The following is a 26,038-nucleotide window of genomic DNA, read 5'->3' as shown; positions in this document are numbered from 1 at the left end:
CACCGCCGCTACGCCCTGCCCTGCCCTCGCGGGTTTACAAAAACCTGGGGATTAAATCCAGGGCTTTGTGCATGCCAAGGAAGCAGTCTACTAACGTAGTACATCCCCAACTCCAAGAAAATATCTTATTTGAAATGTATTATATCTAGAATTGCGTGTTAACCAGGGTAAATTAAGCCAATTGCAAAATCGTAAAGATGATCAGTAAACGAAAAAGCCCTGGATAAAGAAAGCTCCTCGCCGGTGTTCACCGCTGCTGTTCCCATTACACTCCAGCTGTCAAAGCATAGCAGGAAGATTTTAAACTATTTTTCTTTTGACAGCGGCAAAACTCTGAACTCAAAACAGAAGCCAACTCTTCACCACGGTTGTGCACCCGTGACACGAGGCGCCTTTACGGACCTTCTGAAAATGGCAGCCCACAGCGCATACGAACGGCAAGCAAGACCTTCCCAAGATGGCGGAATAACACGCGCTCGTCACTTCCTGTACCACACCGGATATAAGGAACAGGATTTCCGCTTTCGCTCCTTTCCGGCGGTGACGACCTCCCTACGAGAACATGCCTGTGAGTTCCTTGGTCCAGGTTTCGGCAGAGACCTCGCTCTTGTGTCTGCACTCTGCTCTCGCGCTAATTGCAGACCGTAGAGGGTCCACATTTACGCCCCGCTTATCTTGGGACCGTAATTCCAGGACCGCGGCGGCCCAGCGGCCGCCCGCGTAGATGGGAGCCGAGAGGAGATAAGATGGCGGCCCAGCTACGCAGAAACCAGGGGCGGCGAGGGGCGAGTTCCCTTCGGTGTGTGGCAGTGGGGGCTGTTCTCCGTCATCCCCTCTCACCGTTAGCTTCTAAATCTCTGCATTTCTGCCCCTCGTAGCTCGCAAAGGATCTCCTTCATCCCTCTCCAGAAGAGGAAAAGAGGAAACACAAGAAAAAGCGCCTGGTGCAGAGCCCCAATTCCTACTTTATGGACGTGAAATGCCCAGGTGAGGAGGTGGTTTGCCGGAGTGGGGGAAAAGATTAGTACTTGTAACTTGATATTTTCTCAGAATTCAAAAGTAAGACACGGAACTAAGCCCTAGGATGATTGTTTGAATTAGTGATAGGGATGGTACAGTTCTTGTTGGGAAGCGGCAAGGGGATGGTAACTTGGAGAAACGTGAAAGAAGCTAACGTTTTGTTGATGTCTTTTTCAGGATGCTATAAGATCACCACGGTCTTTAGCCATGCACAAACGGTAGTCTTGTGTGTTGGCTGCTCCACTGTCCTCTGTCAGCCTACAGGCGGAAAAGCAAGGCTGACAGAAGGTGAGTGGTCTTGATGTTGGGCTTTTGGCCTTTCTTTGGATCCTGTGGTGACAGATGGTGTAGAATGCAAACCTCCAGGCTAGTAAAGGAAGCTCTATTCTTGTTAGAGTAGATACTGTTGCTTAAAGCTGGGGTGGGCTTGTTTGTTAAAAGGGTTCCATTTGGCTCCAGATGATAGGACTTGGTGGAAGGGTCGCGTATAATTGGGAAGAAGCTAATGGGATTGAGAACAGATTTGGCATTCTGCAGATGGAGTAGGGTCAGTGGCAGGCTGTGCAGGCTGATTAAGCAATACTTTGGAACTTTTTCTTCCAGGATGCTCCTTCAGGAGGAAGCAGCACTGAAAAGCACCTGATTCAAGATGAGTGGGAACCATCCCAATAAACACATTTTGGATATATAGTGTTTGTCTTGTTTAACTGGTAGGATCCTCAAGTATCTCAGGGCAACCAGAAGAGTGGTCCTTTTGGGTCAAGTAAGTGGTCAAATACCTAAGAGTTCATTTTGGGCATTTGTATCTAGGTTCATTGGGCAAATCTTAGACTATGGTTTAAAGCTGGTGATACTGTATAATTAATTGGGCTTTGTATTTTCCGAATGTCTTTCTGGTATTCACTATTTTAGGGGAAACACTAGTTCTTAACAGGAAGCGTTGTGTCATACACAGGTGTGGGACTGTTGTCATTCAGGGAGTGGTGGTACACACGACTTTAATCCCAGCACTTGGAAGAAGCAGAAGCAGGCAAGTTCAGAGCAGCCAGGATTACTGTTCTTGGGTGTGTTGGGTGTTGTTAGACAGGGTCTTACATACTTAGTCCATGTAGCAGGGATTGCCTCCCAAGTGATGGCATTGTAGGTGTGCACCACCATATCAATTTATATGGTGCTAGGAACAGAAACTTAACCTTTACAACGTAAGACTGAATAAACCACTGAAGATCCTTTATTTACATTCCATAGAAAAACTTTTAAGTTATGGAGGCTCCTGCAGGACGAGGTATCTCCTCCACTCCTCTACAGTGAAGGGGGTACCATATTAGTGCTTTATGCTCCATAGCCAGTGTTGCAGCCGACTCTGCACTAGGGGTGGCTGTGGGCTCAGGAAGTGAGGGGGACACGTGGCTGTGTAAGAGGCTGGAAGAAAAGGGAGAAAAGGAAGGCAAGTAAGTGAAGCACATATGTCTGAACTTAGAGAGATGAGGGCAGTGGTTCTTTACCTGGCTGAGGTGTTCCTATAGTTGGTACATAAACAACTGGAATAGTCTGTATCTTGTTGAGGAAGGCATTGTATGCTGAAAAAAGGAAGCGCCACAAAAAAGGTTTATGTGATTTTGATTGCAGGAAGGCCTTGAAGATTAAAGTCCATTCAAAAGTGAGATTTAAGGGCCGGCGAGCTGAGTGAGCCAGCAGACACTTGACAAGCTTGTCTTAAGTCCCCAGAGCCTCCACTGTTGACTGACTTCTACACTTGAGTCAGGGCATGTCTGTGCTCCCTTCCTAACCGAAGCAAATAATTGTAAGAAGTAAATAAAATGAGTTTTAAGTATTAGTATACAAGTCATGTTTCCAGTTAGTCTTCCTTCAAAAAACACCTCCCTAACCAGTACAACACAAGTATAGCATATTTGTAGCATATGCTGTAGGTATTAGAAGTAACCTAGAAATGATTTACGCTATATGAGCAGATGTCTAGAAGTGAGAATGCTCTTGAGTGCTTTAAGTTTTGATAATTGTGGTGGGTCCTGGAATCGCCTCTCTCCAGTTGACTATAATGGCGAGGTGCAGGCATACACATCTTAGAGATATTTTTCTTTCCACTTTTGGCTAAAAGTACATGTGTAGGCAGTAGTGATCTCTGTTGGTTTGGCTTTTTGAGACCTGGTTTCTCTATGAAACACAAACCTGGCTGTCCTGGAACTTGCTTCATAGACCAGGCTGCCTGCCTCTCTCCCCAGTGCTGAGATTAAAGGTGTGGGCCACCATGCCTGGCAAGTTGACCTTTAATCTTCTAGGCTCACTCATTGTCAACTATGTTTCATCCTTGGTTTGTGAGAGTCAAAAGTACCATACAGACTCCTTACCTAGGAAGATGAAAGCAGTTGATGCCAGGACAGCGAAGAGGGTAAACAGGAGGATCTGGTAAGAACCAACAAGATTCCTGAAGACACCTGGATCTTCACAGTGATCTGCATTGCCATAATGGGACGAGATAGTTACATTAATAACATCCAGAGTAGATGGTGGCTTTAATCGTAGCGCAGAAGCAGCATTATGTCCAGTTCTGTGGGGTGCTAGGCGTTGAACTCGGGGCTTCATGCACACTATGCATGTACCACCTGAATTAGACCTTTAGCCAGAGCTTGGGCTTGTCTGCTTTCCTCCTTCCTGAGTACTGGCATTAAAAGAAAATGCCACCATGCCTGGCTCCTTGTTTGTAAGCATATTTGGTTCTTACATTGTTCAGAGGCCCACAGTTCCCTCTTAGCATAATCTTACTCCTGCATGCTATTTCTGTCCTGGGCTGTTGAAGGTACTGTGAGGTGGGAGGATAGCTGAGGTGTTTGGTCAAGCATGGGGAACAGGGTTTCTCTGCCTGCCTCTGCTTCAAGGCGTGTGCTACCACCACCCAGCCAAGACCTGAGTTTTGTATACACACAGGCCTATGTGGGTCTTGGTACAGTCCAGTTGTATACCTACTTGTGATCCTCCTGCTAGGGAGGCAGAGGCAGGCTGCCTGGCCAGCATCCTAGCCTACTCCCCTCCAGGCCAGTGAGAACAGGTTGATGGTTCCAGGGGAATGGCACTCATATACCCACTTAGTGTGTATACCCTCACGTGAACAACAAAACCCACTACAGTTTCCTCTGGTCATATACTGCTGTTCATGTAAAAATTTCCCAGATCAGGGTCCAAATAAAATCTGGGCACAAAATTACTTGGAGCATTTGCCTGTGCCCATGTGTTCTGACTATATATTGTGACCTAACACTTGAGTTCGGCAGGGTGTCTGTGTCGTGTGTCCCTGTCCCCCCCCTTTCCCCCTTCGTTTTTCTGTAGATAAGGCTGCCCTGGAACACAAGAGATGGCCTGCCTCTCCTTCACAAGTGCTGGGAAGGTATGGTGGTGCTTGAGATGGGGAGATGAAAAGTTAAAGGGCATCCTACCTTGCTACATACGGAGTTGCAGGCCATCCTGGTCTACCTAATACTGAAAAAAGATGACTGGGTGTAGACTAAGGAGCTAGAGGCAGCAAGATCCAGGCCAGCCTGGTCTACATAGCAAGATCCAGGCTGGGCAAAACTTAGACAAAGAAAAATGGTCCATTGTGACTAATAGATTCCTTCCCCATGTAGATTAGAAATAGTCCCTAGTGCTCACCTGAACCAGATACATCCTTGGCTCTGACTACCACAGCCTCATGTTGACTGGTGAGTGTACAGGAAACATTGATGAAAACAGGTGATGACATCTGGAAGGCAGTGAAGTTGACTACTCTTACTAGGTAGGTAACCAGGCCTGTCATGAAGGTGGAGTGCCTGTGGCCAGAGACCACTAGAAATGGGGCGCTGGAAAAGACCTTGGAGAGAAGAGAAAGCAGTGTTTCAATTAGTACAAAAATTTCCAGCTAGCCAGCTGATAAATCATTAGCTTTTTCACCACTTCACATGCATTAAAAAGGGACAGAAGAGTCCTTTCTTTGCAAGCATGAAGATACGTGTTTAGCTGGGCGGTGGCGGCGCACACCTTTAATCCCAGCACTCGGGAGGCAGAGCCAGGTGGATCTCTGTGAATTCGAGGCCAGCCTGGGCTACAGAGAGTTCCAGGACAGGCTCCAAAGCTACACAGAGAAATCCTGTCTTGAAAAAACAAAAAAAGAAAAAAAAAAGATGTGTGTTAAATCTCCAGCACTCATTTAAAAAGCTGGTCATAGTGATGCATGCTTTAATCCTAGCAGAGGCAGGCAAATCTCTTAAATTCAAGGCTAGCCTAGTCTACATAGCCAGTGCTATGCAGAGAAGCCCTGCCTTGAAATAAAAGCTGACTGTATGCCTGTCAGGGGCACAGACAGGATCCTGAGGCAGGCTCCAGGGTTCAGTGAGGCTATTTCAAAGAGCAAGGTGGCCAGGTGTTTTAGTGCATTGCACGCCTTTAATCCCAGCACTCGGGAGGCAGAGGCAAGAGGGTGTCTGAGTTTGAGGCTAGCCTGACCTAGGTAGCAAGCTCCAGAACTACTTAGATCTGTCTCAAAGGGGAAAAAAAGTGAAGGGTCTGGAGAGAAGGCTCCAGTGGTTAAGAGTCCCTGTTGAACAATTATGAGGAAACTTAGGTAACAAACAATCCATGTATATCAGTAACCCTGGCTCTGAGGGATACAGAGACAGGTTTTCTGGGGCTTGCTCATTTCTAGCTTAGTCAAGAAAACGCCAGCTTCAAAGACGTGGTGGACCTGTGGGATGGCTCAGGTCAAGACAAGGTGGTGGACCTGTGGGATGGCTCAGGTCAAGTTGCCTGTTGCTACACCTGACAACATGAGTTAGGGACTCACATGACAAAAAGAAAAATGACTCCTACAAGTTCTCTGACCTCTGTATGTGCTGTGTGGCATGGATGCAGCTGCAAACAAAAGGTGATTCAAAAGAAAAAGACGGCTGGAGATGAGTAGAGAAGGACATCCAGAGCCCTCTTCTGGTCTCCACACATGCTTATGCACTCACACACAATACATAAAATCTTAAGAAAATAAGATGGAGGTAGGCATGGTGGTGCATGTGTGAGTTCCAGGCCAGCCTCCACGGTGAATTCTTGTCTTAAAAGGTGGTGAGCTAGGAATGGGAGCTCACCCCTTTAATCCAGCACTTGGGGGACAGAGGCAGGGAGACCTCTGAGTTTGAGGCCAGCCTGGAGGGATACACAAACTCTGGAAAAACCAAAACCACAAAAAAGGTGGTGTGCAATTGAGGAAGACCTCTGGCCTCCACACTTGTGTGCATACAAAAGCTAAAGTCTTAAAGCCTGGCTTTGGATTTACTTTGAAGGTAGGGGTGACTGTACTTGTGAGTCTTCCTCTACTTCTGAGTACTAGGATTAGAAATGTGATATACTAGGTAGAGTGGTGCTAGCCAAGTACTACAGAAGTGGGAATAGCTTTTGGAGTTGGTCTCATTGTGTAACCTAGGCTGGTCTGAAACTCCTAGCAGGCCTGTTTTAGCCTCTTGAATGCTGGGATTATAGGCTCATGACACCATACCTGCCTTTAGACTGGAAGTCTAAAGATTGTTTTTAAAAGTAGCATTTATGGGGTTGGAGAGGTGGCTTAGCAGTTAAGAGAGCACTGGCTGCTCTTCTAGAGGATCAGGGTTCAATTCCCAGCATCCAAATGGCAACTCACAACTGTAACTCTAGTTCCAGGGGTTCTGACATTCTCACACAGATATATACATGTAGGCAAAACACCAATGAACATAAAAAAATCACAAAAATGGCCTGGCAGTGGTGGCGCACGTCTTTAATCCCAGCACTCAGGAGGCAGAGGCAGACAGATCTCTGTGAGCTTGAGGCCAGCCTGGTTTACAGAGCGAGATCCAGGAAAGGCACAAAGCTACACAGAGAAACCCTGTCTCGAAAAACGAAACAAACAAACAAACAAAAAACCCACAAAAAATGTTAAAAAATAAAAGTAACAATGACTGACAAACTTGTGCCCTGTCTTATGACGAGGAGAGTTCATCATTTAATATGAGACTCCCGGGGTTGGCTGGAGAACTGGCTGAAGAGGTTAAGAGCATATACACCCCCACACAGAGACATGCACGATTAAAAATAAAAATTCACTTCAAAGTATTTTAAATATTTTCCAGTGGTAATTTAAAAGGTCTGTATGTGTTCATGTACACGTGCATGCTAGGGCCCACAGACACCAGAAGAAGGCATCATGTTCCCTGGAGCTGGCATTACAGGAGATTGTGAGTCTTTTGATGTAGGTTCTAGAAATCAAACTCAGATCTGCAACAACCTGTGCTCTCAACTGCTGAGCCATCTCTCCGGCCCCCATAGTAACTTTAATTAGGTTACCTAGTAACATTTTTACTCTTGGAATGAGAATGAAAAATCTTTTTCAAATCCCTTGTCTCAGTCAATCATGGTAGTACATGTCCAGTAATCCCTGAGTTTGGAAGGTAGAGATGAGGTCTGGAATTCAAGGTGGTACACAGTTTGAAGGTAGCCTGAGTTACACTGTGTCTTTTTTCTTTTCTTTCTTTCTTTCTTTTTTTTTCTTTTTTTCTTTTTTTTTTCGATACAGGGTTTCTCTTGTTTTGGTACTTGTCCTGGAACTGGCTCTGTAGACCAGGCTAGCCTCAAACGCACAAAGATTGGCCTGGAATGCTGAGATTAAAGGCGTGGGCCACCGCCTGTCCAGAGTTATACTGTGTCTTGTCCTGGACTAACTTTGTAGCCCAGGCTGGCCTCGAACTCACAGAGATCTGCCTGCCTCTGCCTCCCGAGTGCTGGGATTACAGGCCTGCGCCACCACCCACCGGCTACACTGTGTCTTAAAAGCAAAACAAACAGAGGACCAGGGATGTTCACTTGTGCTTGCTGCATGCACACTGTCCAGGGTTGAGATCCCATCACTGCATAAACCCCCATATGCGGCACACTTCTTAATTGCAGCACTTGGAAGATAGAGGCAGGAGGATCAGAAGTTCGAGGCCAGTCTTGACTATGTAGGGAGTTCACAGCCAGCCTAATGAGAATATGTTGGGAAAAAAAAATGACAAAACCAAATCCCCATCCCCAGTACTGTGGGGCCTCAGACATTATCTCTACCTCTAGGCTCTCAAGAACTCTCTCCACTCCCAGGACTCTTAGCTCTCCGGTGTCCTTGTGGCTAAGAACCAGCTCTGACTGGTTCATGTAAAAGCCAGGGATGAAAGGGATGAGGATTCTTTGCATTCCGTTCTTGCTCCGTTCACTGACCAGAGTTGCCCACCCATAGACGGAGGTGTCGGCCACACTGAGGACTCGGCGCGACTCCTCTGACTCCTGCCGAGCCTTGATCAGGCAGACATAGACCCCTGGAAAAGAAAACAACAAAAGGAAAGACAACAAGAAGGTTCAGAGGTTCTATTGAGATAACCAGGTTAGGATGGGAAGAAAAATTAAACTCGGTTTTGAGCATTTAGTAAGGGTACACTATTGACCATTACGGAAAAAATAGCAAAGGAAAGGGGGGAAAAAAAGTCCCGGGGGGGGGGGGGGCACAGCTGGACTCAACGGTGCTGTTCCCAGAAAGTCAACACTGAGTGAATATTAAGTAGTGTGGTCCAAGCAGGTGAGAAGTGCTGAGGAGCAGAATGAATATAAAACCTTTTTGAGCCGGGCGGTGGTGGCGCACGCCTTTAATCCCGATCTCTGTGAGTTCGAGGCCAGCCTGAGTGAGTTCCAGGAAAGGCGCAAAGCTACACGGAGAAACCCTGTCTCAAAAAACCAAGAAAAAAAAAAAACAAAACCTTTTTGAAACAAAACAAAACAAACTTTTGGAGCATGGTTCTGACACCCCTTTATGGAAGGCCTCTTCCCCTAGGCTCCTTTTGGTTGCTGGTCTGGTGCCCTGCCTTGGAGTGAAAGTACCATCCCATCTGCATCTTCTCCCCCCACCCCCGAGACAGGGTTTCTCTGTGTAGCTTTGCGCCTTTCCTGGATCTCGCTCTGTAGACCAGGCTGGCCTCGAACTCACAGAGATCCACCTGGCTCTGCCTCCTGAGTGCTGAGATTAAAGGCGTGTGCCACCACTGCCCGGCCAATTGTTCTGGAACTTTCTAAAATGTCCAACTTTAGTGTCTGACTGAACCTTCCTTCAGTGCTTGTTCATTACCCATGCCATTCAAGCTGAGAGGCCTCGATTCAGAGCTCAAGTGGTGTAGCATCATCCTGCTTATGCCTCCTCATCCCCCCAATTTTGTTTGAACTAATGCTTACCACATGCCAGGTGGTCACTCTCCCACTGAGCATCCTGGCCGCCTTTTTACTTTTTATTTTGAACACAGTCTCACTAGATTTCCAAGATCAACTTGAACTCATGTTGTAGACCAGGCAGACCTTGACTTTATGATCCTCCTGCCTCAGCCTTCCAAGTATTAGGATTATAGGTTTATGCCACAAAGCCTAGCAGAATCCTCTTATTTTATGTTAGTTCATTTATATCAAGGCAGCTGAATGTTATACTATTACTTATTAATGACATTTGGAATATTCAAAACTGTTCTACATGTTGGAGATAAAAGAATAACCTGGGCATGATGGTATATGCCTACAGTCCCAGCACTCAGGTAGCAGAAGCAAGTGGATCTTCGAGGTTGAGGTCAGCCTGGTCTCAGTGAGTTCCAGGCCATCCAGGGCTACATATTGAGACCCTTTCTCCAAAAAACAAAAAAACCCAAGACAAGAAAACGAGACACAATCCAGCCTTTCATAAAACAGGAGCAAAAAAGAAAAAGGTAAATGACAGGAAAGCAGCTTGTTCTAGGCGGCAGGTGGGAAAAGTGCGTTGAACAAGGGATACAGCTCAGTTGGTGTGGAGTTTGCCGAGCATGCACAAAGCTCCAAGACTGATCCACAGCGGACACGCTGGACATGTGGCTCAGCTTGCAATCCTAGCTCTCCGGGGGTGGAGACATCAATTCAAGGTCATTCTTGTCTGAGGTCAGCCAGGGATACATGATACCCCCAAACAAAAAACACAACCCTTTGTTAAACAGGTCGAGAAAGGCTGCAGAGGTAGAGAGAAGGCCAAGTTCCACAGAAGGGTGGCAGCTGTAGAAACGGGGCGAAAGGAAGCTAGTGAGCTGCTGGGTCCTACCTCTCTCCATGCTGAACTCCGAGTGGATGTGGAAGACTTTGCTTGCTGGAATGTCTAGTAAAGTATTGCTAAACTGCACATGGCACAGCATGAGCGTCTCGGGGAGAAGAACTTCTGTAACAGCGGACGCCTGACTTGGGGTACAGGATCCTGAGAAGAGAAAAGTTAAATAAGTGTTACCAACATGGATTTGTAAAAGGAAAAATTATGGGGACCGGAGAGATGACTCAGTGATTTAGAGCACTGGTTCCTACAGAGGGCTGTTGCGGAATAGTGTTTTTGTACACTGTGAAGATGTACACATGGCCAATAGCTAGGCAGGATTTTCAGGGCAGAGAGGATGCTGGGAAGAAGAGTGGAGACTTGAAGCATAACATGTAGGTGATGAGATGTAAAAAGCCATGAGCCTCGAGGCAGCACATAAATTAATAGAAATGGATTAATTTTAAGTTACAGAGCTAGCTAAAAACAAGCCTAAGCTATCGGCCAAGCCTTCGTGGTAATAAAGGTCTCTGTGTTCTGATTTGGGGCCTGGCTGGCAGGACAGAGAAAGACTCGCTACAGAGGACCTGAGTTCAGTTCCCAGTCCCTGCACTGGGTAGCTCACAACCATTTGTAACTCAAGCTCTAGGGTATTTGACATCCTTGTATGGCCTTTGAGGGAACCTGAACAGAAGGCAATCATACACGTGAATAAAAATCTTTTCTTTTTTTTCATTTTTTTTTTTTTTCGTTTTTTTGAGACAGGGTTTCTCTGTTTAGTTTTGGTGCCTGTCCTGGATCTCACTCTATAGACCAGGATGGGCTCGAACTCACAGAGATCCATCTGGCTCTGCCTGCCGAGTGCTGAGATTAGAGGCATGCACTACTGCCGCCCAGCTGAATAAAAATCTTATATATATATAAAAAAACCTAACATGTCGTTAATCCTAGCACTCCAGAGGCAGAGGCCAGCCTGCGTTACATAGTGAAACTGTCTCAAAAACACATACACACACAAAAACCCTAAAAGCCATTAATCCAGGCTAGAGTATGCCTCAGCAGTATAATAGCATGCATGACACAGGCTTTGATCTCCAGCACCACAAAAAAAAAAAAGAAAAAATCCAAACTTTTTTTGTTGTTTTTTTTCAAGACAGGGTTTCTCTGTGTAATCCTGGTTGTTCTGGAACTCACTATGCAGACCAGGCTGGCCTCCAACCAGATCTGCTTGTCTCGCCTCCCAGGGTGCTGGAATTAAAGGTGTGTGCCACTGCTGCCCAGCTATAAAAAATCTGAACTTTAATCCAGTCATAATTTTTGAAATCTCATTGACTTCATTTTCTATGTCAAGATGGAATCAAGGGCTAGAGCAGTGGTTCCCAATCTTCCTAACACTGTGACCCTTTAATACAGCTCCTCATGTTGCGGTGACCCCCAACCATTAAATTATTTTGTAGCTACTTCATAACTGTAATTTTGCTACTGTTATGAATAGTAATGTGAAATATCTGTTTTCTTGGGGCTGGAGAGATGGCTCAGAGGTTAAGAGCACCGACTGCTCTTCCAGAGGTCCTGAGTTCAATTCCCAGCAACCACATGGTGGCTCACAACCATCTGTAGTGAGATCTGGCGCCCTCTTCTGTGTACATAATAAATAAATAAATCTTAAAAAAAAAAAAAAAAAAAAAAAAAGAAATATCTGTTTTCTGATGGTCTTAGGTGATCCCTATAACAGGGTTGTTCGACCCCCAAGTGGTCCCAGCCCACAAATGGAGAACTGCTGGGCTAGAGAGATGCTCAACAGTTAAGCTATTGCTCTTCTAGAGAACCGAGTTCATTTCCTAGCACCCATGTCAGGTGTCTGGCCACTGAGGGCCCTACAACCTTGTGCACATACCCATATACCTACACATAAATAAAAATAATAAAAATCTTGCCGGGCAGTGGTGGCGCACGCCTTTAATCCCAGCACTCGGGAGGCAGAGACAGGCGGATCTCTGTGAGTTCGAGGCCAACCTGGGCTACCAAGTGAGTTCCAGGAAAGGCGCAAAGCTACACAAGAGAAACCCTGTCTCGAAAAACCAAAAAAAAAAATAAAATAAAATAAAAATAATAAAAATCTTTATAAAAATTGGAGACAATTTTGAAGCACAATGAAATTTTTCTGTTTTAGTTTTTATTGAGATAGGATCTTGCTATGTAGCCCAGGGTGTCCTTGAACATGCTGTAATGCTTTTCACATGCTAGCTATGTGGTACCATGCATAGCCAATCAAAGGAAACATTAGTTCAAAGGAGTAAAATAATTGAGGGAGGCAAAGGAAGATGGACATAATCAGGAGGCCTGTGGGGAAGTTCCTTACCTTTGAGGTTAACATCATGTCTACCGGTGCTGATGAAGAGTTTGAACACAGTTGCATTGGGGATATTGGTGAGGTAAGTCTTCAGGTCATAGCTGAGTGTTAATCTTGATGATGCATTGACTACCACCTGTCAGCAAACCAAAGGAATATGTGGTCCCCTCCATCTTTACCCCTTATAATGTATTTCAACCAAAAGTATCTATTTCATACAAATGCAAACTGGCATTCTGATTATTTGAGAAACAAACAAACAAAAACAACCCCGTTTACTGCTAAAATGATTTTTGTTTTGTTTTGCAAGACAGGGTTCTCTGTGTAGTTTTGGCGCCTGTCCTGGATCTCGCTCTATAGATCAGGCTGGCCTTGAACTCACAGAGACCTACCTGGCTCTGCCTCACGAGTGCTGGGATTAAAGGTGTGCACTGCTGCCCAGCTGAAATTATTATTATTATTATTTTATTTTGAGACAGGGTCTCATGTATCCCAGGCTTGCCTGAATCTCCCTTTATAGCCTAAAATGACTTGAATTTCTGATCTTCCAGCCTCCATATCCCCAGTGTTGGGATTAAAAACACACCTGGTATATGTGGTAAAGCACTCTACCTACTGAGCTACATCCCCAGCCCGGGAGAAGTTTTCTTATTTTGAGACAAGGTCTCTCACTGTAGCCCAGGCTGGCCTGAACCTCACTGTGTAGCAGAGGCTGTCCTTGAATTCCAGTTTCCTGCCCCAACCTCTTGCATGCTGGGATTACAGGCATGTAGCGCCAGGCTGACAATGAGCCATCTAAGATTTCATTTGCATGTGTGAGTGTGGGCACATGCATGCCAGGCCATGTGCAGGATAGAAGCCTTTTCCAGGCTCACCTTCCACCTTGTTTTGAGGCAGGATCTCTCTTGTTTCTGCCGCTAAGAGAGCATCTGGCAGGTTCCTGTTCCTGCCTCCTGTCTCACCACAGGAGTGCCGGGGTTACAGGTGGGTTATGGGTGACTGTCACCACATCTGGTTCTGGGTTACCAACTGGGCCATCTCCCAGCCCTCACAGTGGCCCCTCTCTGTCTTTTTTTCTTTTGGTTTGAAGGAGCCAGTGAATTTCTGAGGGCATTTCCTTACAGTGGTGGCACCTGGCTCAGGACAGACAGAGGCAGCCAGGCTCTCCCCATGATGCCTGTCTCTCAGGTTTTTAATGATAAAAATATGGAATGCTTCATGAATTTGTTTGTCATCCTTGTGGAGGGGCCATGGCTAATCCTGTGTGTATTGTTCTATTTTAGTATATGTGCTGCTGAATGGAGCACTCATAGTGATCTCTGTTTTTTTTATTTTATTTTATTTTATTTTTTTATTTTTATAGGGGGTTCAAGACAGGGTTTCTCTGTGTAGCCCTGGCTGTCCTAGAACTCACTCTGTAGTCCAGGCTAGCCTCGAACTCAGGGATCTGCCTGCCTCTGTCTTCTGAATGCTGGGATTAAAAGAGTATGCCACTACTGTCTGGCTTCATAGCGATCTCTTAAAAAAAAAAAAAACAGTAATCAGATTAGTCATTCTTCTGGTAAGAATTCTAACTACTTTTTATAAAAATTGCTTTTTTGAAGTCAGGTGTGGTGGCACATATCTTTAATCCCAGCACTCAGGAGGCAGAGGCAGGCAGATCTCTGATTTTTGAGGCCAGCCTGTCTACATACAGAGTTCTAGGACACAGAGTTCCAGGCTACACAGAAAAACAAAATAAATGAACAAACAAATAAATAAATACAATAAAAAAATAGAATAGCTTTGTTGTTTTGTTTTGAGGTGCTTGAGGTTGAAGCTAGGTCTTAGCATGCTAACAAATGCTCGGTCACTGAAATGTTTCTCAGCCCATTAACTGTTTTTGGGTCTGTTAGCGAGCGCACTTCCATCCTAGGATATTTCCGAATGTATAGTCTAGAAACGCACAGTCACGCTGGTCTCTTCAGCTCGGTGCAGTTAGCTGTACCTCTCGAAATGTCTTCACGACTCCAGGGATGTCATAAAAGATTGTTGCGGTTCCTGGGCTCCTCGCCACTCCTACCCCGGTGACAGTGTCTGTCTGTATGATACTGTTGGTGGAGATCATCCACAGCCCAGGCTCACCTGAAGATGATGAGAGAAAGTGCCTGGCTGCAATTTTCAGTATAAATGAATAAGTTATGGGTGGTGGTGGCGCACCCCTTTAATCCCAGCACTCGGAGGCAGAGCCAGGCAGATCTCTGTTTGTTCGAGGCCAGCCTGGGCTACCAAGTGAGTTCCAGGAAAGGCGCAAAGGTACACAGAAAAAAAAAATTAATAAGTTACTTCATTTGAAGTCTCAGTCAGCCACTCCAGACCACTCTTTTCCAAGAACGTAGGTAGCTTTTCTGAGTATCTGTTTCACCCGACACCTACTGGGTTTCTGATCCTGACCAGCAGCTCTTCTGGGTTGTCTCTCAAGATTCCAGAATGCAGAACTGAAGGGCAGTGCTGGCCAAACCTAGCAAAAAGCCTTGCTTCTGAGTTCAATGCTTGGGACCCAACTGGTGAAACATGAGAACTAACTCACCCAAGTTCTTCTTGTCCCCACACACAAATAAATAAAATGTCATAAGAAATCAAAATAGATAAATATTTTTGGGGGTTGGGGGGGAGGGTCTTATACTATGTAGCCCTGGCTAACCTGGCACTGGTTGTATAGACCAGGCTGGCCTCAAACTCACTGAGATCCACCTGCCTCTGCCTCCCGAGTGCTGGGATTGAAGGCGTGTGCCGCCCGCCCACCTGACAGAACTGTCTTCTGTGAGGTTAAGGAGAAATCCGCCTACCGTGCTGATTGACGAGGTGCGTGCTGAAGCAGATGACATCTCCCACAAAGGTAAGCTTGGTGTCCGGCTCAATGGCGTGTTCCACAGCAACAGGAATATAATCTGCCATGCCAGGGTGCCTTTGGTCCCAAAGCCCCACAACCGTCACCCCTCTGTTCACGGCCTGGGCCATATAGGTATAGTTTCTGTTTCCCGGTCCGATGAGCAGCAAGTCATCTCTGAAAGGAGATACAAAAGGCAGGAGTGTCTGAAAAGGACGGCTGAGCATGGGATTCAGGGATGGGGTGTTTAGCCAACATGCAGGAGGCCCCGGCTGCCAGTGAAAAGCTGGGTGTAGTGGCACATTCCTGTGTGCCCAGCACCCACGACACCAAGTTCCAAGCCAGTATGGGCTATATAGTGAGTACCAGGCTAGCCAGAACTACAAAGCAAGGCCCTGACATAAACAAAACAATTTCTGTAAAGCGACACTACATAGGAAAAGGTTGAGGGAAGAGACTTTGCCATGAGTTTGTTTTAAAGCTTTTATTCTCGCCGGGTGGTGGTGGCGCATGCTTTTAATCCCAGCACTCGGGAGGCAAAGCCAGGCGGATCTCTGTGAGTTCGAGGCCAGCCTGGTCTACAGAGTGAGTTCTAGGAAAGGTGCAAAGCTACACAGAGAAACCCATCTCTCTGTGTGTGATGGACACATGTATGGCACAAGGACTTTTGGGGGGTCAGTTCTGTCCTCCTGTGATTTGAGACCTGAACTCAGGTCACAAAGCTTGGCAGCCAGTGCCTGCTGAACCACTTCACTGGCCCTGTTAGTTTGTCTAGAGGCTCTCATGTAATCCAGGCTTTCCTTGATCCTGCGTGTAGCTCAGGATGACTTTGAATTTCTGATCTTCCTGCCTCTACCTCCCAAATGCTAGGATCACAGGTAAGCACTACCATGCCTAGTTCTTTACGCTGTCTTGCTTTTCTTGAAAGTTTTATTATGCAACCCAGTCTGGCCTCAAAACCTCAATCCTTCTGGTTCAGCCTCCTAAATGCTGGGGTTACATGCACATTAGCTCTTCCTAATAAAGGTTTGTTTGTTTGTTTGTTGCTGTTGTTTTTCTTTAAAGACAGGGTCCCACTGTATAGCCTTGGCTGTCCTGGAACTTGCTCTGTAGATCAGGCTGGCCTCAAACTCACAGAGATCTGACTGCCTCTGTCTTCCAAGTGCTGGGATTAAAGGTTTTCGCCACCACACCTGGTCACAATAAAACTTTCTTGTGTTGTTCTTTGGGGACAGCTTCATGTAGTGTAGGCCAGCCTCAAACTCCTATGTAGTTGCTGATGCCGTTGAATTCCTGCTCCGCCCACCTCCATCTCTCAAGAGCTGTGCTGGGATTATAGGAGTATGTCAGAACATCTGGCTTGAGTCAAGCTGTCTATTTTATTTAATTTTTTTTAAAAAAAGATTTATTTATTATGTATACAGCATGTATGACTGCAGGCCAGAAGAGGGCACCAGACCTCATTACAGATGGTTGTGAGCCACCATGTAGCTGCTGGGAATTGAACTCAGGACCTCTGGAAGAACAGTCAGTGCTCTTAACCTCTGAGCCATCTCTCCAGCCCCTATTTTATTTAATTTTTAAACAAAATGAAAGAAGATTTCTTAGGGAATATAAGAAACAATTCCTGCCGGGCGTGGTGGCGCACGCCTTTAATCCCAGCACTCGGGAGGCAGAGCCAGGCGGATCTCTGTGAGTTCGAGGCCAGCCTGGGCTACCAAGTGAGCGCCAGGAAAGGCGCAAAGCTACACAGAGAAACCCTGTCTCGAAAAAAAAAAAAAAAAAAAAAAAAAAAAAAAAAAAAAAAAAAAGAAACAATTCCTGCCTCGGGAAGGATTTGCCCTGGAGGAGGTGGGAATGGGGGGTAGGCTGAGGGTAAGGGGAGGGAGTTGGAGGGGGGAGAATAGGGGAACCCGTGGCTGATATGTAGAACTGAATGGAATTGTAAAATAAAATAAATAAATAAATAAAAAAAGAAAGAAAGAAAGAAACAATTCCTGAAAATGTAAGGGCTCAAAGAAGGAATGCCCAGTAAAGCTTTCTGATAATACTTCAGTTAACTCCTTGTGATATTTCATAAAGTAACACTTGAAGACTCAAAACTTACTGGAAACTCTTTTTGACTTTTCGAGACAGGGTTTCTCTGTGTAGTTTTGGTGCTGTCCTGGATCTTGCTTTGTAGACCAGGCTGGCCTCTCACTCACAGAGATCCACCCGCCTCTGCCTCCCAAGTGCTGGGATTAAAGGCACGTGCCACCACTGCCCAGTGGAAACTTTCTAAATTAGCAATACTTTTTTTTTTTTTGAGACAGGGTCTTACCAAAGAGTCCTAGGAAGCATAGGTCTTGCTATGTAGACAAGGGTGATCTCAAACTCATAGAGATCTACCTGTCTCTGCCTTCTGAGTGCTGGGATCAAAGGCATGTACCACCTGACCGACAATATTTTCTTCTTTTTTATTTAAAAATAATTTATTTATTCTTATTACATGTACATTGGTGGTTTGCCTACATACATGTCTGTGTGAGAGTGTCAGATCTTGGAGTTACAGACAGTTGTTAGCTGCCATGTAGGTGTTGGGAATTGAACTCAGGTCCTCTGGAAGAGCAGTCAGTGCTCTTAACTGCTGAGCCATCTCTCCAGCCCCTGACAACATTTTCTTAAAATTATTGTTTTATTTTGTCAGGTGGGCGGCAGAGGCAGGTGGATTTCTGTGAATTTGTGTGCAGTTTGGTCTACAGAGTGAGTTCTAGGACAGCCAGGGCTACACAGAAAAATCATATCTCAAACAAACAAACAAACAAACAAAGTAGTTTTCTGTGTGTATACCCTCAGAGGCTGAGGAGGATGCCTCAGCAGGCACTGGATGTCCTGGGACTGGAGTTACAGTGTGGATGCTGGGAACTGACCTCAGTTCTCTGCAAGCGCTAAGCACTCTGAACTGCTGAGCCATCTCTCTAGCCCATTTCGTTGTTTGGAGAGAGTTTCAGCTTGTTGTCCAGGCTGGCCTGGAACTTCCTTCATCTCACAGCCATCCTCCTGTGTCAGTTTCCTAAGTACTTCGTTATAGGCACCAAGCCCAGCTGACAACACTACTCTTTAATCGGTTCTGGTTGTGTGTGTGTGTGTGTGTGTGTGTGTGTGTGTGTGTGTGTGTGCTTTGCACACGTTAGGAGTGTCCTATCTCTTAGCTATATACCTGGTCATCCCTCAGCCCCTTCTGCCTTAAAACAGGGTCATACTCTGTAGCCCACATTGGCCTGAACTCATTGCTATGCATGAAGCCCAGGCTGGCTTTGAATCTTGAGATTCCCCCCCACACACACACTTTACATTCCTTATTACAGGGATGGACCACCACACATGGCTCATTATCTTAATTTTGATTAAAAAAAAATAGAGATCAGATTCCAAGTTCTGAGTGTAAGAGGAATCTGCTGCAAGCGCTTCAGAACACCGGCTTCGACTTGCCAGGTTTCTACCACGGGGCCAACAACACCCTCTGACTTCCGTACCTGTTCAGAGCCATATAGAGCCGAGTATTGTGGGTGTGGAATTTCTCTCCAATGTTATTATAAAACTCAACAATAAAGGTGAGAGACATGCCCAAGGGAAAGGCTGACAGTGTCCTTCCTTGGGCTGTGTATAGCTTGGGGTAGCTGCTCATTCGAAGGTATGTCACTGGCGCTACCTGTGGGAGACAAAACCCACCGGTACAGGGACTGCAGCGCTGGACAAGAGCTGCTATCACATTCTACGACCTGGAGTCAGGGCCACAAGCTGAGTGTGTGTGTCTGGAGACCAGAGGCCAGCCAGCTGCTGTTGATCCCTGCCTTCCCATCTTGACCAGGTCTCCTCACTGCCGTGGAAGTCAGGCTAGCCGGCCCTTGAGCTTCTGGGGCTTCTCCTGTCTCTGCCTCCCATTTCTTGTAGGCCCACTGGGATTACACGTGCCTGCACTACCGCATCTGGCTCTTCTGTGGGTTACGGGGATCCGAATTCAGGCTTGTACCTGTGCCGTTACCCACTCCCCCCGCCCCCCCCGCCCCGGTGTTCCTCTGTAGGGCAGAGCCTTTGACTGACATGCTTGTAGTGAAAGGAATATGATGGCACAGGAGATGGCTATTTCTTTATTTAAGCTGGCAGGCAAAGAGAAGCTGTAGTGTAGCTTGTCTCTTCTCTGCAGAGTGCTTGGGATCTATCACTCGGTGACTGACTATCAGGAATACAGTGGACTCCCCCCATGGTATGAAGGCTGCACATTACAGTAAGACAAATACAGTCTGACCCCAGTTTGTCACTTCATAGCTGTAGGTAGTTCTGGACCTCAGCTTCCTTCTCAGTTACATGCAGCCCATACAGTTCTTACAGTAGTAAAAAGAGGTAATGTACACAGCAGGACTAATATATGGGCTGGACTATGTATATATCTAATGCCTAGATGATTCTTGTTAGATTAACATGCCTGAGACCTTTTCTACATCTGATCTTAGCCAGAAGGCCAAGAAGTATTCTGAGGCCTCTTTCCACTCTAAAATGTTTAATCCTATATCAGAGTCAGACATTATTTTTGAGATATGGTCTCATTCTGTTGCCCACGCTGGCCTTGAACCTGCAGCATCCTTGTGCCTCAGCTTCCTGAGTCTGGGACTGAAGTCACGGGCCACCACACCCAGCTCTGACAGAAGCAGTTCTATCCTTTGCCCTCACCACTCTTGGCAAAGCTGTTGGAAGGCATTCATACTAATATGAGCTAAGCCTTCTCTTCAAGGGCGGCATAGTCCGTTTTCGTATTCTGCTTTGAAGCCACGTGGGGATCTGTTCTTACAGGTTCACTTGTCTTCCAGAGAAGCTCCTAGTTCTCAGGAAGATATCGCCTTTCAGGGCCAGGGCCTTCCATCTACTTTGTTATCCTTATTTATTTACTTGTTGGGTTTTTGAGGTGCTGGGATCAGATCCCAGCTTTTGCATGCCAGGCAAGCGCTCTACTCCCGAGCTAGGTCATAGACCCCATTATTGTATTGATTTAGTCCCTGACTCACCTGGACTCCAGTTATGGTGGTTTGATTGACTCCGAAGGGTTCTATAGAGGTGACTTCCAACACTGCAGTGCCCGCAATGGATCCAGATCTCAGGAGTCCTTGGCCATCTTCTTCAATGACCGAGGAGTTAGGGAAACACTTGAGAACACGCGAACTCACAAAGGCCGCACCTTCCCTAGGAGATAAGCAGAACAAGTAGGCGCACTCTTGGGGACCCCGTCTGGTCAGAGGGAAACAGGTGAGGACCGGCAAGGCCCAGATGAGTGTACAGGCTCGCCTGTACTTCCAGCATTGGTGGCTGAGGCAGGAGAATTGCCATGAGTTTAAGTCCACAGAGTGAACTCCGGGCTAGCTTGGGCTGTACATAAAAACCCTGTCTTAGAAAACTAAAAACTTGAAAAGACAGTTTTGAGGACAACTGTTGGAGTCTGTGTTCTGGAACTGTTTGTATTCTCCATGTTGTATGTTCCTCAGGCTGTTCCTCAGGCAAAGTCAGCCCCATGGCTTAAGCTTTTTTCCCTTCCTCCTCCACTTCCCCACCCACTCTCCCTCCTTCCCTTTCTCCTTTTCTTCCTGTTTCTTTCTTTTTTTTTTAAGATTTATTTATTTATTATGTACACAGAAGAGGGCACCAGATCTCATTACAGATGGTTGTGAGCCACCATGTGGGTGCTGGGAATTGAACTCAGTACCTGTGGAAGAGCAGACGGAGCTCTTAACCTCTGAGCCATCTCTCCAGCCCCCTGTTTCTATTCTTAAGTTTTTTTTTACATTTTTAAACCTTATTATAAAAGTTGAGGAACTGGGAGTGGTGGTGGCACAGGCCTTTAATCCCAGCATTGGGAGGCAGAGGCAGGTGGATCTCTGTGAGTTCAAGGCCAGCCTGGTCTACAGAGCAAGTTCTAGGACAGCCTGGACTACATAGTGAGACTGTCTCAAAATAACAAGGGGAATGGAGAGATGGCTCAGGGGTTAAGAGCACTGGATGTTCTTCCAGAGGTCCTGAGTTCAATTCCCAGCACCCACATGGCGGCTTACAACCATCTGTAACTCCAATTCCAGAGGATTGATCCCCTCCTCTGTTTCACAGAATCCTACATACATGAAGGACACAAAAGCTCATACAACCACACACATGTACATATAAAAATAAAAGATAAACAAACAAGTAAAAAATGAAAACCTTGAGCAGGGCATGGTGACCTTTAATATTTTTTTACATTTTTCTTTATTAAGAAATTTTCTACTCACTCCACATACTATCCACAGATCCCCCCTCCTCCCTCCTCCCACCCCCAGCACTCTTTCCCAAGCCACCCTGCATCCCCACATCCCCCAAATCGAGGTCTCCCATGGGGAGTCAGCAGAGCTCAGCACACTGAGCCTAGGTAGGTCCCAGCCCCTCCCCACTGGACCAAGGCTATGCAAGGTGTCACACCACAGGCAACGGATTCCCGGAAGCCTGCCCATGCACCAGGGACAGATCCCAATCCTCCCGCCTGGGTGCCCCCCAAACAGTTTGAGCCAAAAAACCGTCTTCCATATCCAGAGGGCCTAGTCTTGTCCCATGGGGGCTCCACAGCCACCAGTCCACAGTTCATGGGCTTCCACTAGTGTGGCCGGTCATCTCTGCACGTCCTCCCATCATGATCTCGACGTCCCTCGCCTGCAGAATCCCTCCTCTCCCTCATCGATTGGATTCCCAGAGTTCAGTCTGGTGCCTAGCCGTGGACCTCTGTATCTGCCTCCATCAGTCACTGGACAAAGCCTCTATGATGACAGCTAGGTTATTTGCTAGGCTGGTCACCAGAGTAGACCGATCCAGGCCCCCTCTGGACCGCTGCCAGCAGACCAAGGTGGGGTCAACCTTGTGGATTCCTGAGAGCCTCCCCAGCACCCTGCCTCTTCCTATTTCCATGATGTCCTCATCTATCATGGTATCTTCCTCCCTGCCCTCCCACTCTGTCCCTGTTCCAGCTTGACCCTCCCATTCCCCTATGTGCTCATCCCCCACTCCTCGCCCTCTGCCACCAACCCACACCCAGTCTGCTCATGTAGATCTCATCCACTTCTCCTTCACAGGTGACCTTTAATCTTATCACTTGGGAGGCAGAGGCAGGTGGATCTCTATAAATTTGAGGTCAGCTTTGTCTAAATAGTGAGCTCCAGGACACATAGAGAGACCTTGTCTCAAAACAAAACAAACAAACAAACAAAAAACCAAAACACTAACACTCTCCTCCCCCAAAAGTTGCAAATTAAAAAAAAAAAATCACACATCCAAAATAACCAGACCCAAAGACTAAACAACTGTGTTTTAAGGCAAGGTCTCATGTAGCCCAGGCTGGCTCACTACATAGTCCAAGATTAACCTGAACACCTGATTATCCCTCCACCCCTCCAGTGCTGAGACATCCAGGTATGAGCCACCATGCCCAGCTCTGGTTGGTTTCCACATTGCCTCCCAGAGTCTCTTGTATTCCAGGCTGACCTTAAACTTCCTATGTAGCCAAGGGTGACCTTGAATTCCTCATCTTCCTGTCTTACTTTACGTTTCTCTTGCTGTGAGGGAACACCGTAACCAAAAGCAACTTGGGCAGGAAAATGTTTACTTGGCTTACACCTCCAATAACAGTCCATCACTAGGGAAGTCAGGGCAGGAACTCAAACAGGGCAGGAACCTGGAGACAGGAGCTGCTGCAGAGGCCATGGAGGGGTGCTGCTTACTGGCTTGCTCCTTATGGCTTGTCCAGCCTGCTTTCTTGTAGAACCCAGGACCACCATCCTGGGGATGGCACCACCCGCCATGGGCTGGGCCCTCCTCCACTAATCATTAAGTAAGAAAATGTCTTACAGGCTTGCCTACAGTATGATTTACAGAGGCATTTTCTCAACTGAGGTTCCCTCCTCTCAGATGACTCTAGCTTGTGTCAAGTTGACATACCCAGCACATGTCTCTACCGGCCCACAGGCTGGGACTACAGGTATATACCACTAACCCAGGCCTGTCTGTGCTTTTCTCTTGAAAAATCAAGTCCTGTTGCATACCAAAAAATTATTTGGACAAAACAACTGAAAATATTCAAACAAACACTCATACATGAGCAATGTCCACGGCATCTCTATTCACAACAGTCAAAAAGCAAAAAAGACTGAGGTGGGGTGGCATGACACTTAGGGAGCTGGGGAGGAGGGTCAAGACGCTGAGAGCCGGCCTCAGACACACATGGACCTCAGGCATGGCGGCACACCCCTGTGCTCCTAGCACCGCGGAGGCAGAAGCAGGAACATCAGCAGTCCATGGTCACCCTCAGTTACGTAAGAGTCGAGGCCAGCTTGGACTCTATGAGTCCCTATCTTAGAGAGAGAGAGAGAGAGAGAGAGAGAGACAGAGACAGAGACAGAGACAGAGACAGAGAGAGGGAGAATCTTTGGCTAGTGAACTAGCCATTTTGGGTAAAAGTGTTTGACACAAAAGCCCGGCTTGTGTTTGGATCCCATCAGCGGAAGAGAGAATTGACTGCTGAAGGTTGAACTCTGTCCTCCACATGCTCACTGTGGCATGTGCCTGGACACGGACACGGACACACTCACTCACTCACTCACTCACTGCTCACTACTCACTCACACACACACACACTCACTCACACACACACACACACACACTCACTCACACACACACTCACTCACTCACTCACTCACTACTCACACACACACACACTCACTCACACACACACACTCACTCACTCACACACACACTCACTCACTCACTCACTCACACATACACACACACTCATACACACTCTCATACATGCACACACTCTCACACACTCACACACATACATGCAATAATAAGTAAGCCTTTTGGTTATTTTTATGTTGTATGAATTATTTAATCTGAAAAACTGTCAGATTAGAAAAATCACTTAAGAGTAAATGGTAGCTCTTTCCATATTCAATTTAAAAATTTTAAATGTTTTTAAAATTATTACTAATGTGTGTGTGTGTGTGTGCAGGTGTGCACATGCCACCTTGTTGAGATGGGGTCTCATTTTGTTTTTCATTTAATTTTTTTCATTTTACATACCAACCACAGATCCCCCTCTCTTCCCTCCTCCCCCCTCACCCCACCCCAACACCCCTGCCTCATTCTGGCTGCTGCACGTCCTACTTCCAGCCAGACTGCCCACATCTTGATTTTTCACTTGGTTCTGGGGTTGAACTCAGGTCATCAGGCTTGTGCCCTAAGCATTTTTAGAAACTGGATATCTTTCCATCTTGCCAGCCCTTAAACTTCATTTATCAGTGTGTGTGTGTGTGTGTGTGTGTGTGTGTGTGAGAGAGAGAGAGAGACAGACAGACAGACAGACAGACAGACAGACAGAGAGAGACAGAGAGAAAGAGAGAGAGGCAGACGGATGGACGGACAGAGGAGTACAGAGGACAGTTTTGTAGTTTGTGTTCCAGCGGCTTGCAGGGCAGTGTCCAGACCCTCCCTGCTGAGCCATCTCTCCAGCACCCGTCCCCACGTGTGGCATCTTACTGAGGTTCCCTCAAGTCAGAACCCACTTTCCTTCCTCTCCTTTACCTGTTGGTGTGGAGCTTGAGCTGAGAATTCATAGGCATCAGAATCTGCTCGGGTTGGCAATCTGCATAGAAAAGTTGGAGTTTTTCAAATACCTACAGGGAGAAAATAGTTTTTCCTTCATTTCAGGCAAAGACAAGTTGTGATCTTTACTCACATATGGGTTTCAGGACAATCCAATGGGAACTGTATGTTGAACATGCGCAGTAACTACAAGTCACCAGTCTGTCGGACTTCTAGTTAGTCTAATCATCCCACTATACTCCGCCCTGAAGCAAGCCACGGACTTTCTACATCCTCGGATACAAACTAGAGTGTACAATCTAAAGCTGAGCTAGTGGCACACACCTTTAATCCCAGCACTCAAGGGACAGAGGCAGGTGGCAGAATCTGTGACTTTGAGGCTAGCCTGGTCTATATAGAGAATTCCAGAACAGCCAGGACTACATAGAGAGAGCCTGTCTCCAAAAACTAAACTAAACTATTATTAAAATTGATATTATTATACATTATATGTTAGTAAAATAATATATTATTTAAAACTATATTCTCATAGCTCTATTCCTGAAGTACTGGCCATGTGGCAAATCCCACTGGCTACAGCCTCTGTGGTAGATTAAAGGTACTTTGAGACCTGGTTTTAGCTCTGCTCCCTGAACTGGGATCTGGGAGCAAAGACTCACACTGTTAGCAGAGGTGCCGTCCAGGTCCCCTGCTGCCTACTCAAGTGTCCTTTCCTATACTGAATCAAGGAACCAAGGACAAAAAAGGGGAAAGATCGTTTGTCTTTTGTCGTTTATTTATTTACTTTTTTTTTACACTTACTATTTGTGTGTGTGGGTTGCACACGTGCACATGCATGTGCGTGCCGCTGTATTTGTGTGGAGGTCAGAGGACAACTGTTTTTTTTTTTTTAAAGTTTAAGCAAGAGGACAGCTTTTTAGAGTTGGTTCTCGACTCCAGCTTTGTTGAGGCAGTGTTTCTCGTTTCTACCGTGTGACTCGGCGCCAGCCCAGAGTCTTGGCCTCCCTTCTCTTGT

General features: G+C 46.5%; 2 protein-coding genes and 1 non-coding gene across 3 annotated transcripts in view; 1 reads left to right on the top strand and 2 right to left on the bottom strand.

Moving 5' to 3' along the window:
- Positions 1 to 477: 477 nt before the first annotated feature.
- On the top strand, positions 478 to 1,710 carry Rps27 (ribosomal protein S27). Its single transcript, XM_028890844.2, has 4 exons — positions 478 to 568; positions 879 to 987; positions 1,198 to 1,308; positions 1,624 to 1,710. Exons 1-4 carry the CDS (start codon positions 563 to 565, stop codon positions 1,650 to 1,652), a joined length of 255 nt encoding a protein of 84 aa, XP_028746677.1. The 5' UTR covers positions 478 to 562; the 3' UTR covers positions 1,653 to 1,710.
- Positions 1,418 to 26,038, bottom strand: part of Nup210l (nucleoporin 210 like) — a 98,153-nt gene continuing 73,532 nt past the window's right edge. The window contains exons 30-41 of the mRNA XM_028890836.2: positions 25,003 to 25,094; positions 20,415 to 20,589; positions 18,888 to 19,063; positions 15,332 to 15,549; positions 14,491 to 14,627; positions 12,513 to 12,639; positions 10,169 to 10,318; positions 8,137 to 8,384; positions 4,687 to 4,885; positions 3,390 to 3,494; positions 2,526 to 2,600; positions 1,418 to 2,442 (exon numbers count right to left, since the gene is read on the bottom strand). Coding sequence (XP_028746669.1) covers positions 2,345 to 2,442; positions 2,526 to 2,600; positions 3,390 to 3,494; positions 4,687 to 4,885; positions 8,137 to 8,384; positions 10,169 to 10,318; positions 12,513 to 12,639; positions 14,491 to 14,627; positions 15,332 to 15,549; positions 18,888 to 19,063; positions 20,415 to 20,589; positions 25,003 to 25,094 — 1,800 coding nt within the window. The 3' untranslated portion in view covers positions 1,418 to 2,344. The remainder of the gene's footprint in view (positions 2,443 to 2,525; positions 2,601 to 3,389; positions 3,495 to 4,686; positions 4,886 to 8,136; positions 8,385 to 10,168; positions 10,319 to 12,512; positions 12,640 to 14,490; positions 14,628 to 15,331; positions 15,550 to 18,887; positions 19,064 to 20,414; positions 20,590 to 25,002; positions 25,095 to 26,038) is intronic.
- On the bottom strand, positions 13,704 to 13,810 carry LOC114707962. The gene has a single exon (XR_003736727.1). It is a non-coding gene; the product is annotated as a U6 spliceosomal RNA (small nuclear RNA).

The sequence above is a fragment of the Peromyscus leucopus genome, chromosome 6 (genome assembly GCF_004664715.2).
Source record: "Peromyscus leucopus breed LL Stock chromosome 6, UCI_PerLeu_2.1, whole genome shotgun sequence".
Taxonomy (NCBI): domain Eukaryota; kingdom Metazoa; phylum Chordata; class Mammalia; order Rodentia; family Cricetidae; genus Peromyscus; species Peromyscus leucopus.
This window is presented reverse-complemented; position numbering and strand designations above follow the sequence as displayed.